Source organism: Arvicola amphibius, chromosome 12 (genome assembly GCF_903992535.2).
Source record: "Arvicola amphibius chromosome 12, mArvAmp1.2, whole genome shotgun sequence".
NCBI lineage: Eukaryota > Metazoa > Chordata > Mammalia > Rodentia > Cricetidae > Arvicola > Arvicola amphibius.
Window position 1 is genome coordinate 155,951,458 of NC_052058.2, and position 12,418 is coordinate 155,963,875.

The 12,418-nt window shown below is 37.0% G+C and overlaps 1 protein-coding gene across 2 annotated transcripts in view; it reads right to left on the minus strand.

Annotated features, from left to right (window-relative positions):
* Tyr (tyrosinase) overlaps positions 1-6,601 on the minus strand; it is a 62,050-nt gene extending 55,449 nt beyond the window's left edge. For both annotated transcript variants that reach the window (XM_038314239.1, XM_038314240.1), the window contains exon 1: positions 5,783-6,601. In XM_038314239.1, the coding sequence (XP_038170167.1) occupies positions 5,783-6,601 (819 nt within the window). The remainder of the gene's footprint in view (positions 1-5,782) is intronic.
* Positions 6,602-12,418: the final 5,817 nt, after the last annotated feature.

A 12,418-nucleotide genomic window follows, 5' to 3' on the forward strand; every position in this document is an offset into this window, starting at 1 on the left:
GGCAGGGCAATGGTGAGAATTTGTTAATATTGTCATTGCCTGTCCTGGAAACTGTATTCAGAAATATAGGGTCTAATATTGATTCTATTGACCCCAGGGCCTCAGGCAGGTGACCCAAACTCTCTGTCAGGACTTTTCATTTTTAAATGGAGAGTGCAATGACTCTTTATTCAGGATCAAGTAGTCCAAAATACTTAAAGCTCATGATGCCACATTCTCTGGCACCTGTGTATGGGATCCAATAATTATGGCTGGCTTGTAGCTCAGTTCTAGGGAACTTGCCTAGCATATATAAGTCCCTAGGATCTACCCCCAAAATGTTTCACCCCTAATAGTACCCAAAATTACAATTACTTTTAATATAAAGCCATTACTTCGATAACTAAGTTGTGCTTATCACTAGGTATATGAACATTCATTATGATGATAACTGATCCTGTTGCATCACTTAAAACACAGGATTTCCCACACATTAAAATGAAAAACAAAATGGCAAAGACTTAACAAGTCATTTTACATGGACTCGTGACTCTAAATTGTTTTATAGTAACCTATTCAGCTAGCCTATCTTTCAGGAACGAAATTGTCACTAAAATCTCTAAGTAACTTCCTGGGGGTCTGGTGGGTAAGCTAGAGAAGTCTACAACTTTATGTTTCTGTGTGTCCAAGGACAATGGCTTTCATAGTGTGGTCCATTGCTTTCTCATCCGTTCAGTTGTCTCGTTGACATAGAAAACACGCATGTACGATGATAACACTTCTTTTTCTTGTTGGGAAACATCGAAGTAGTGCATTCTAAATGGCTTGTATAGTAGAGTTTGGCGAATGGCAGAATTTGGACTGAGCCTTGGAATTCTGGTTTGGTTCTTTCTCCCTCCAAGCACATATGAGGTCTACATAGGCTAGGGGGAGCATATTCAAATATCCAAGTCTAAAGAAGTAAAGAAAGGGAAACAAAAGGAACTGGTGTAATCGTATGGAAGGTGAAAAGTGATCGTGTTCTCTTTAAGAAGTAGCAATAAACTACCAGTTCTTAAAAGCCTTCAGGAACAAAGATTTTATTACGTTATTTAAGTTTTTTCCTGAAAAAAAAAAAAGAAAGAAAATAAAACACTAAACCATATGACATTCCACGAAATCTTTCAGAAAGAAAAAAAGAGAAGCTGTGATTTCCCGGAGCTGTTGTCATGGTTACCTAAACCCATGACTTTCTGCTGAAAAGTGACTTTGTTTTTCATCCCCCTGTGGCTTCCATGTGATATACTTTCCACCTGAGGAGTGAATTCTCTGGCTGCTGTTTGCTCCTATCCATCCTAGGAACTGTGTCCCTCTCCATTGTGATCCTCAGAGATAGCTCTCTTTGACACACCTTTTCTGTTAAGCTTAACTTCTCTTGTTTACATAACATTATATCTAATTGTGTTTAGCACGGGTATTTTGTACATAAATGTCACTGAGTACCTTCCTTTTACTAAAAAAATATACGGACTATTTTAAGGAAAACATTCATGTTTCTACTTGAAAATATTTTTGAGAATAATAAAACAAAAATAAGTAACAAGCTAGGAAAAGACTAATTGCACATTAAACCTTATTTCTAAGAAAATTAACCTTAATTTTTTTTTTTTTTGTACTGTCTCCTGTCAAAGAAAGCTTGTCAGGGAATCGTTTCATCTCAAATAATGCTTAGATGTATTATGATCTATACCATATATTTTCATGTACTCATTTACACACACACATGCACACATACATTCACACTCATATAGACCAGTAAACACTGCACAAAATGCATCTAACCTAGTTATTAACTAAGTGCTGTCTGTTGGCTTCTTTGTGTCTTTCACATTGAGAATTCTGGGCTGCAAAATATGGGCTGACATCTCAGAAATTCATCTAGGACAAGATTTAAATTTCTCTGATTTTCATTTTTGTTCAATTCAGTATGTATTTATGGAGCACATTCTGTCTGTATGTCATGGCCCCTATATATGGTTATAAATTTATTTATGAATCGCTGCTGCCTTGGGGAATCTGACAGTGATAGACAAAGATAGGTTTGAAAAACATTCACAAGTTCTGAAATATTACAGAAGTTGTAAGATAAATCTGCACAAATTGTGGAACAAAGGGAAGGAAATCAGTTCTATCAGACATAAATCAAAGTGTCTATCTTCCTCAGTGTTTGCATTACATGAATTAATTTTTTTACATTATATGTGTATGAGTGTTTTCCTTAATGCATGTCCATGGATCATGTGTGTTCTTGGTGCTCATAGCAGGCAGAAATAGATGTCAGATCCCTTGGGGCTGAGATTGGAGCTACAATCTTATGGGTGCTAGGAATCAAGCCTGCTTCAATTGGAAGAGAACTTAAGATAGAAAAAGTCACCACCTCTCAAATTATACATCCATAAATTAGTATGTTTATAGACCTGCTTTAAGCATAAGTCAAAACAGTTTATTTTCAAAGAAATGGGAGACATAGCCTTTGGGGTTCTGTTCTAGGGTGTTTTCTGTATGCAAATCCTTCTACTGTTTCAGGCCTATCATTAGAAATGTGAGCACCCCATGAAATACCACAAAAGACCTCTCAGTTTGGAATGGATAAATGCTATCAAATCTCTAACATTTCCTTTTGTAAAGTAAAAGCATATCTTAAGTCAAGCAATGTGTAGAAACCCATACGAGATGGGCTATCGGCCTAGTTAATTTGGAAGCTATTAATGAGCTCACTTTAACATGGAAGCTATTTGATCTCATCTACCACAAAACAGCCTAGTTTTTAATTTAAATGTTTAATTTAGACAAAAGCATTCAAATTAATGGTGTGCTCATTACAGAAACTGTGTTTTCATAAAGGAAAGCAAAGAGATAACTAAACAATCTCCATATTAATTAAATCCGTGAATCTTGGTGCTAGCTGCAAATTGGAGCCACACAAAGAGGTTTCAAAGTACAAGTACCCTTGGGAGGCTGAGGCAGGAGGATTGCTATGCTTTAGAGGCCATCCTAGCTGTAAAGTGAGTACCAGGGAAGCCTAAGGCTACAGTGTAGGACCTCTTCCCCATATACACAAAAAATGCACACTGGAGCTTTATAATAGACCACTTGATTCTATGTTTCCAGCAAGTAGATAGATCACTGATACTTAAGTAACTACAGAGCAATCACAAAAATTGAGATGGTTATAATACTGACAGTTATAGGATTAAAATAATATAAATACTTAATTTTTTTACAATTTATGTCAAAAGGTGTCTTATCTGCATGTATGTCTGTGTATCATGTTTGGTCATGGTGCTTAGGGAAACCAGAAAAGGATGTCAGAGCCCTGTAAATGGAGTTACAGATGGTTGTAACCTGCCATACTGGTGCTGGGAATTGAACTCAGTTGTCTAAGAGAATAACCATTACTTTTTCCATTTTTCCAGACTCAAACAATCCTGATTTGCTTTGATTTTTAAAAAAATCCTATTTATCCTATTTTTTTTACCTTCTGTTTAAACCTTCAGTTTAGTTTTGAAGTAATTTTCATTCTTCTTCGGAGCATATTAACTGAAGAGGGTTTCAAAAGGACATTTCCACTAAGGCAAATATGTTTTGACCATATCCCTCCTCCCAAACCTTCTAACCCTCTCCTAATGGAAAGGGGCAATGAGAGAAAAATATTCATATTTGAAGTGCTTTAACAAAATAGATGATTGTATGAATAAAGAAAGTAGACAACATGAATTATTTTATCTGTCTTGTCTGCAACCATTTATCCCTGGACAGGGCACAGATTAGGTGTCCTGACACTCACTTTGTAGACCAGGCTGTCCTCGAACTCAGAGCTTCACCTGCGTCTGACTCTGGATTGCTGGGATTAAAAGTGGACACCACCACGCAGTCTCATTTTTGAAAATGTTGTTAGCTTGCAAAGGATTTTGTTGTTTTGTTTCACTAATTCTACTTTTTTCAAACTTCGCTTGTTTTTCCTCCGTGCTTTTTCCTTTTACTTTGCTAATGCTATGTAAACAAACCCTTCTCCTCCACAGCAGTATAATTGCAGTTCAAATTTGTAGGCAATTTTAGCCTACAGTTATAGCAATTATAGTTCATGGCTTACTAAGCCAGATAAATCTACTGTGGTTTTAAATTTTATTTTATTTCATTTGTTTTTTTTTAAGTTATACAGTTGACCATAATCATAAGATGAATTCAATACTCAAAACATGACTAGGAACATTAAATCTGGGTATCATCTGGAAGTAGACTCCATGTAATTAAATATTAATGTATACCTTCTTACTGGACAAAGTATATATATATTATAACTTTTGATAGTTTAGATGATCCTTCAGCCTTACGGCATCAAGTAAAGCTATGAAACAAATCAAAGTATTGTATAGCAAGGTGAACCCCACATCCAAGACTGATATAATTTAGGGCAATAGCCAGAGGAGTAGAGAGATAGGTAAGGGGATTGAAGTTGTCGAGTAAGGTAGAATAGCTGAAAATGAACAGCAATGTAATTTTCCAGCAAAACTCCTCTACATAAAATACTTACTAGGTTTAGTAAACAGTTGACAGCACCTACACCAGGAATTGGCAGCTGTAGTTTTCAGTGGCATTTTAAGAGGCTCCATATTGGAAGTGTATGAGCACGAGGAATCAAGTGAATTTGAATTTCAGAATTTCTCAAGTGTGGGGCAGCCCTGTGTGTTGTTCTTTTCATCGTGTTTGAATTGGTCCTTAGAATAGTCGCATTAGGAAATTTTAGAAGGTAAGACAGAAAAGAATCTCTCACACGTGTGTTTATTTAAAGGAAAAACATTTGAACATTTCTTTATTTTTTTTTTATTTTTTGCCTCTCATGCAGAATAAAGAAAAATAATAAGAGAAATGGGACTCTAATCTTAAAATAGCAATTCCTTAATTCTGTTTCTATCACTTGTAAATTAGGGAAAAAGCCATTTTTTTTCTTCATCCTAATGAAAAAGTTTAGCAGAGCCAATTCCTTTCAAAAGGCCAGTCTTGTCCCTACAAATAAAGGGCTTAGTCAGACAATCATTTTAGCCATTAACAAATACCATCTTTGCTGTTTACCAACAGGGCTGTCATGTAATTTTAACAAATTATGCATTTCTTATGGCTTTAAAATGGGGATATGTTGACATTAAATGCACATGAATCAGTTATTTTATATAAATACTTTGAACAGTGATTCACATATTCTAAATACTCATTCAACAGATTTTAGTTTATTTTTAAGCTAAAACAAATGAAGATTTTGTGTTCAATTAGTGTTTATGAAGCATTCATGTAATTAAGGTCATCGTTGATACTTGGTGAAGTATTCCAGCACTCTCCTTTGAAGATGCTAATTAATTGGTCTGGGTTAGAGACAGGAATTTTTATTTTTAAGTAATATAGCCTATGATTTTATTGGTAATGTAATTTTTATTATTCAGAAGCATGGACTAAGATAATACATTCCTAAATAACTCTGAGCTACTGTTTATGCCAGATACCACCCTAGGTATAAGCAACACAGTGGTGAACCAAAAAGTCTTTGTTTATGAAAGATTAGAAACCTAATTAAGCTATTAGATATTAGGTGAATAAACATTAGTTGTGATTTTGAAGTGTTCTCAAGAAAAAGTCAAGAAGCATGAGAATCTCCTAGTTAGGCTTTTCTACACTGAGATATCTGCAGGGATGTGCACAGAGACTTGCATGAAGATGTGGCTGCTGAAGTACTACTCCTCTCTGCCTCTGCATGTAAAGTGCATCTTACCTGCCAGGAGGAGAAGAACGATGCTGGGCTGAGTAGATTAGGATTTTCAGGGTGGCGACCTCCCAAGAACTCATCAGTGCAAATGTCACAGTTTTCTGCATCTCGCCAATCCCAGTATGGAATGGTGAAGTTTTCATCCCCTGTTAGCTCCTGTATTTCTCGTTCCCACCGTAGCAAGAAAAGTCTGTGCCAAGGCAGAAAACCTGGTGCTTCGTGGGCAAAATCAATGTCCCTCCAGACTTCAGATCCTCCTAGCAGGGTGTCTCTTGACACATAGTAATGCATCCATACAAAGAGGTCATAGATGTTGATATCACTAAACATGGGTGTTGAGCCATTGTTCATTTGTTCATAGGTGCCTGTGGGGATGACATAGACTGGGCTGATAGTATGCTTTGCTAAAGTTAAGTAAGCAAGGAACTTATTCTTCTCTGGGACACTCAAATCATAGATGTTTCTTCTGATTAAGAGTCGCTTCTCTGTGCAATTTGGGCCCCCCAACCCAAACTTACAGTTTCCGCAGTTGAATCCCATGAAGTTGTCAGAGCACTGACAGGTTCTATTAAAAAAGACAGAGGGCCAGGACTCACGGTCATCCACCCCTTTGAAGGGGAATTGAGGTCCAGATGGTGCATTGGACAGAATGACGTCCTGGCAGGAACCTCTGCCTGAAAGCTGACCACAGGGACTCCCATCACCAGTCCATGGTGGACAGCATTCTTTTGCCATCAAGTTCCTTGAGGAGGCACAAGCTCGAGGGAAGTGGCCGGAAGAGATCTGGAAACTCCAGAAAAGCCAAAACAAAACAGCCAGGAACATGTTTCCCTTAAGATGGTACGGGATCTGCTTAAATGGGTTAACGAGAGTCACAGACTTCTTTTTACAGCAACAACCCCCTACAGTGCCTATCACATGTCTTGGCTAAGACCTATATAACCACTCCCCCTTCCTACATCAAATACTCTCAGCCTTTACCCTAAGCTTTTATCTTCTGGAAAGCACATGACTAGCTTTCCCTTGGAGTTTGCACACAGCCTACTATGAGGTAGACTGATGTCTAAGGAAGATATTTTGTTAATTGAAACAAAACTAACAATGATTCAAATTTACAAATGGCAATTATATCAAGACGAGATTATCTCCTGTGAAAAAAAATCAAGAAACATCCGAACAGAAGGCTGTTGTTTTCAGGGACTGTAAGTGTGTAACATTCATAGAACTTACTTTGTCAAGAGAGTTTCTTCAGAACTCATAAATTAATGCTTATATCTGATTCCTGCTGAGTTCATTATTTGATAAAAATTATCAGACTAAAACAGTTGCCTCTCACTTTTCCTTATTGATTTTTGATTCATTTTTTGACTATTACAAAGGTAGCTTACTTTGCGACTTTGATAAATTGCTTCAGTGTGGGAAGTTTTCTAGCTCAAAAAGGCCACACAAACTCTCTCTCTCTCTCTCTCTCTCTCTCTCTCTCTCTCTCTCTCTCTCTCTCTGTCTCTGTCTCTCTGTCTCTGTCTCTCTGTCTCTGTCTCTGTCTCTCTCTGTCTCTCTCTCTGTGTCTCTCTGTCTGTCTCTCTCTGTGTGTCTCTCTCTGTCTCTCTCTCTCCATTCTATCATCTCACCCAGAAACTCTGGAAGTTAATAGTTGAGTTGCTGCATGTTTTGAACTAAACGGTGGGCACTGTTACAGGAGCGGAAGAAGAATGAGAATGGCCAAGTAATACATGTCCCTTTAAGAATCCCTTCCGGATGTGCCTCACACTAAAATCTGGGTGGTTCTCTGAATTTATGAGCAGGGGAAAGAATTCAAGGTTTGAGGAAACTCTTTTGTCTAAACCTTGGAACGAAGGAGCTCTAGAGAAAACCATCACTTTCCTGACGATGCTAGAATGTCAGTCTGCTCTACATCTTTGCCTCAGTATTTAAAAAGTGTTGACTACTTCACAGTATTCTCTTCAGATTCAAGGCAGCCTTTGCAGGTCCGGGGAGCATGTGTGGGTGCAGGGAAGGGAAGTTTCCATGGAGACTCTGTCTCTTGCTGGAATCTGTAAGCTCCACATGATTTCATTCAGGGTCCTTAGTTCTTTTTTGTGCTTCTTCTCATAGAGCTGAAAAGAGATTAGCACAGGACTCTTTTACCTTGGGGAGCTTTTGTTATGTATTACTTGTAGCCACATGTGGCTATTTTTTTTTCCATCTAGTTGCAGGTAGAAATCAGCCTTTTCTGTTTAATTTAATTAACAACTCTTTCTTTCACTTGTTCCCCTATCAGGCATCTCAACAAAATTGCTTAGAAAGTCCCTACCATTCCTTCTAAGGATTCGACAGTGCTTTCCCAAGTCTATTGCAAAGTTTGTAAACCATGCTTAGAAGACTGAGTAAAATGTAGTTTGCAGTCTTTATTTCCTTCGGAGGGTTTGAGTCCCTTAAATTAACAGTTCTTTTTTGCTCTTATTCAATGTAGCCTACTGTCTCCTCTAATTCATGTGATAATCCTACCACTAGTACTGGTTTCTCTGTATCAGAATCCATTTATGCAAGTTTTGCCTTGTCTCTAGATGTACATTCTGTAGGTATCTTCAAGTTACAGAATTTGATAATGCCCTATCAATTCTGGTTGACTATTGAATATCCTAAGATATTTAGTATAATAGACTTAATATGATATTACATTAGCTATAACTGATAACATATTAAATACACTGCAAGAATTTCACTGATCATCTCTTGGGCATTAGGTGAGTAGGGAATAGAAATGTTACAGCAAGTATAATAGGATAGTTTTTATAACAGTCAAGACTGTCTGTTTTTAAAAATTGTGATTTAATTTTAATATTTATAGCTATGTATATTTAAACATTTTTCTGAATTAAATAACCTTTTGACGTTTCTACAAAAGAATTTCTATAAGGAAAAATGTAGGTGGATCTACTACTATAGAGTTGATAAAACTTTTCTGGGAGAAAATCTATTTCAAGAGGCACCTGATGATTCATAGAAGTAAGAGTAGACTAACAGGAGAATAAACTTTTATAGAAGGGGTTCTTGAAATGAAGCTTCAAGTAAAAGTGGCATAACACTCTCAGAAATTCTATGGACTGTTAAGGTACCTTGCACTCACAAAACAATAGAGATCAAATGTAAGGCATACACATAAACATGCAAAAGGGTTGACGCAGTTTGAATGTAATCCCATCTTAATTGTGGATGGGACCATTCCCTAGACATGGGATTCTAGAGAAACTAGAGACAGCAACCTGAGCATGAGTATGCATTCCTTCCTTCCTTCCTTCCTTCCTTCCTTCCTTCCTTCCTTCCTTCCTTCCTTCCTTCCTTCTTTCCTTCTTTCCTTTCTCTATATGTTCCAATTGTAGAGGTGGGGTAGTTGCTTCAATCTCTTACTGCCTTGACTTGCCACCACAATGGGCTGTAGTCTTGAACTATGAGCCGGAATAAACTGTTCCTCTATAAGTCGCTTTTGTACAGTATTTTCTTATAGTCACAACAGGAAACAAAAGTAAGACAGTACTCATTCACAGAATGCAAGTACTGTAGGTTTTGGTTTTCCTTTTTGTTTTTAAAATAGATCCTTGACTTGAAGTGATGTCAGACTATTCTAACATATAATTTTCTAGCAAAATTTTATGTTTTATAAGTTTCAAGAATTACTTTTTATAGACATTATATTGCTAAGGATTTCAAAAATGAATGTCTTATTTTATCACTGTCTCAGATTTATTGATTATTCCATGTGTTTTTTACATTGAAGTGAATTTTTATTGGGTATGATATGTATTTTTTCATTACAAATAGTTTCTCTCTCTCTCTCTCTCTCTCTCTCTCTCTCTCTCTCTCTCTCTCTCTCTCTCTGTGTGTGTGTGTGTGTGTGTGTGTGTGTGTGTGTGTTCATGAACCAATGAGTTCCAAATGCTCAGTGGTAATCAGAAGAAAACTTGTGAGAGTCATGGTTTGGCTCCTGGGGATTTGGGGATTAAAGTCTTCAGGACTGGCAGCGAGGACCTGTGCCTGCTGAGCCATCTAGCAGTTACTGGAACGTGTATTGATGTTTGCTACAGTTGTGAGTACTTGTATGCATAGTTACAGAAAAAGGGGAAAGTTAATAATGATTTATTCTCTGTGATTCTCAGTGATAGTTGTGGTTTAGTCACACAAAATAGTCCCGAAGTATTGAACTCCTACAATTCTGAAAACATAGATTTCAGGTGGCAAAATATGAAGTAACTAGCCCTGAATTTGATGTTCTGGTCAAACATTCTAAATTTTTGGTTAAGATTTCCTAGTTATTAATTTTTAGGTATAAAAAATGGGGAAGAGAGTAAAAATATAATTAGGATTTTTTAAAAAAAAACAGTTCTACTTATCACAAACCGAGTATGCTCATTCTGACATGAGGTTCTTCATCTCTTTAAATGACCCAATACATGCCAGAAACTCTATATAAGTTCTGACATACATCTAATTACTTCAGTGTTTTATTAGTGATTGAAACTGGGTGCTTCTGATGTTTATCATTACTGAATTCTCATTACTGAAAAGCCCTTTTCTGTGCACAATGCTATATGATAAGTATTTTATTATATATACTTAAATACTATAATTGGTCCCTTCTCTGCCCAGCAATCTTTCTAGCTCTGTCTCCAATTAAAACATTGCTTCCTGGGAGAGAAGATTTTGCAATTGCACTGACATGTCATGCTTTCTCAGAACTCAAGGATAAGCTCACTTTCTTTCTCCTTCTCAAAATGAATTCTTCCTTATTCACTTGCGTGATTTCTATTCACCCAATAATATTCAATGACATGCTGCAGGAAGACCTGTGCTGATCTCCAGGCTGTGGGATGTTTGTTATGGTTTTGACACAGAAAGAGTACCTTGGCCGACTGGAGCCAAGGACCGCACAAAAATCACAACACACAACAGATCTTATAAAAAAAGACTTATTGGCCGGGCGGTGGTGGCGCACGCCTTTAATCCCAGCACTCGGGAGGCAGAGGCAGGCGGATCTCTGTGAGTTCGAGGTCAGCCTGGTCTACAAGAGCTAGTTCCAGGACAGGCTCTAAAAAAGCTGCAGAGAAACCTTGTCTCGAAAAACCAAAAAAAAAAAAAAAAAAAGAAAAAAGAAAAAAGACTTATTACAGGCATTGAGGACAGAGTGAAAACCACTCCCGAGGCAGGGACAAGAGACACAGAGACATGTTGAAGGAGGCCGCTTATTGGTTTCTGGCTTCTCAGTCCCAAAATAATCTCATAGAAACTATATTATTTAAATCACTGCATGGCCCATAAGCTCTATCTTCTTATTGGCTAACTTTTACATCTTAATGTAACCCATCTCCATTAATCTGTGCATCACCACGAGGTTGTGGCCTCCCAGCAAAGTTTCAGCGTGTCTGTCTCTGGCAGTGGCTCCATGGCTTCTCCTACTCATCCTGCTTTACCCCAGCATTCAGTTTACTTTTCTCTGGCTACCGCTATTCCCTTCCCAGACCCAAGACAGTTTCTTTAACAACCAATGATTCTCCCAGCATTCAGTTTAGTTTTCCCCACCTAGCTCTGTTCCTCCATAGCTCTGCTATATGTCCAAAGCCATTCCTTTATATTAACCAATGGTATTCACAGCATATATACGGGAATCCCACATCAGAGAAAGAAAGGCAGAAACAGACAGGCAGTGAGAGCAGGTCATAGATGTTCCCTCACAGAAGCCTACACAGGAGAGGAAATGGACTAGTATTTGCCTGGATTTTAATCAGCAATCATTTTATACAATGCTGTTGAGAAGATTGATAACTTCTTTGGGCAAGGCTGTACAAAATTTTAAAAAATTTTAAAATTTCAATGCTCAAAGTAATCCTGTATGGTACATATTATATCTCACTCTTTTCAAGACACTGGATGGTAAAGTTTAAGAACAACTTAATAGTAAGTTGGGAAGGTCGTATCTTCCCGTGTAACTACAAATAGCTAGATATTTCATTTTTATTATGTTATCTTTCTCAGTGATGATAGTTTTATTTTCCAATTGTACTTCATGGCAGTCATCCTTCTGTTTCATACTTGGCCTTGTACAAAATGTTTTCATAATGGTTTTGAAGACCATCTTTTAGTAGTTTATTATGTTCTGAATTAATATCTAGAAAAAAATGAATATTCACCACCTCTTGCTTCAGTTTGAAGGTAGTCTATTATGAAATATCTCAGTTATGTTATAAATTTTAAGTAATAAAATTTTACTTTCATAGGCTATTGGAGGATTAGAACAATGTGGTCACCACAATGCCAAATGAATTATATTATGTATGTCTTAGTTGAACTATCTATACATTATCCAGAAAGCACAGATCATTAATTTTCTGTGAATCCAATTCTTGATAGCATAGTTGATACTACCACATGCACACAGATTGTCTTACCTGCTTAAGGCAAACATTCTAGTTACATCGATATTATAAATTCCAATAGCAGTACCAAAAAATAAAATCACATACAAGAACAAAAGTTGTAATCTAAGATACCATAGAGGAACTATCTAGGACAAAGTACAGAGGTATAGAACTGGAGGATGGCTGCAACAAGTCACCAAAACATCTTATGAGAAACTTAGATAATAAA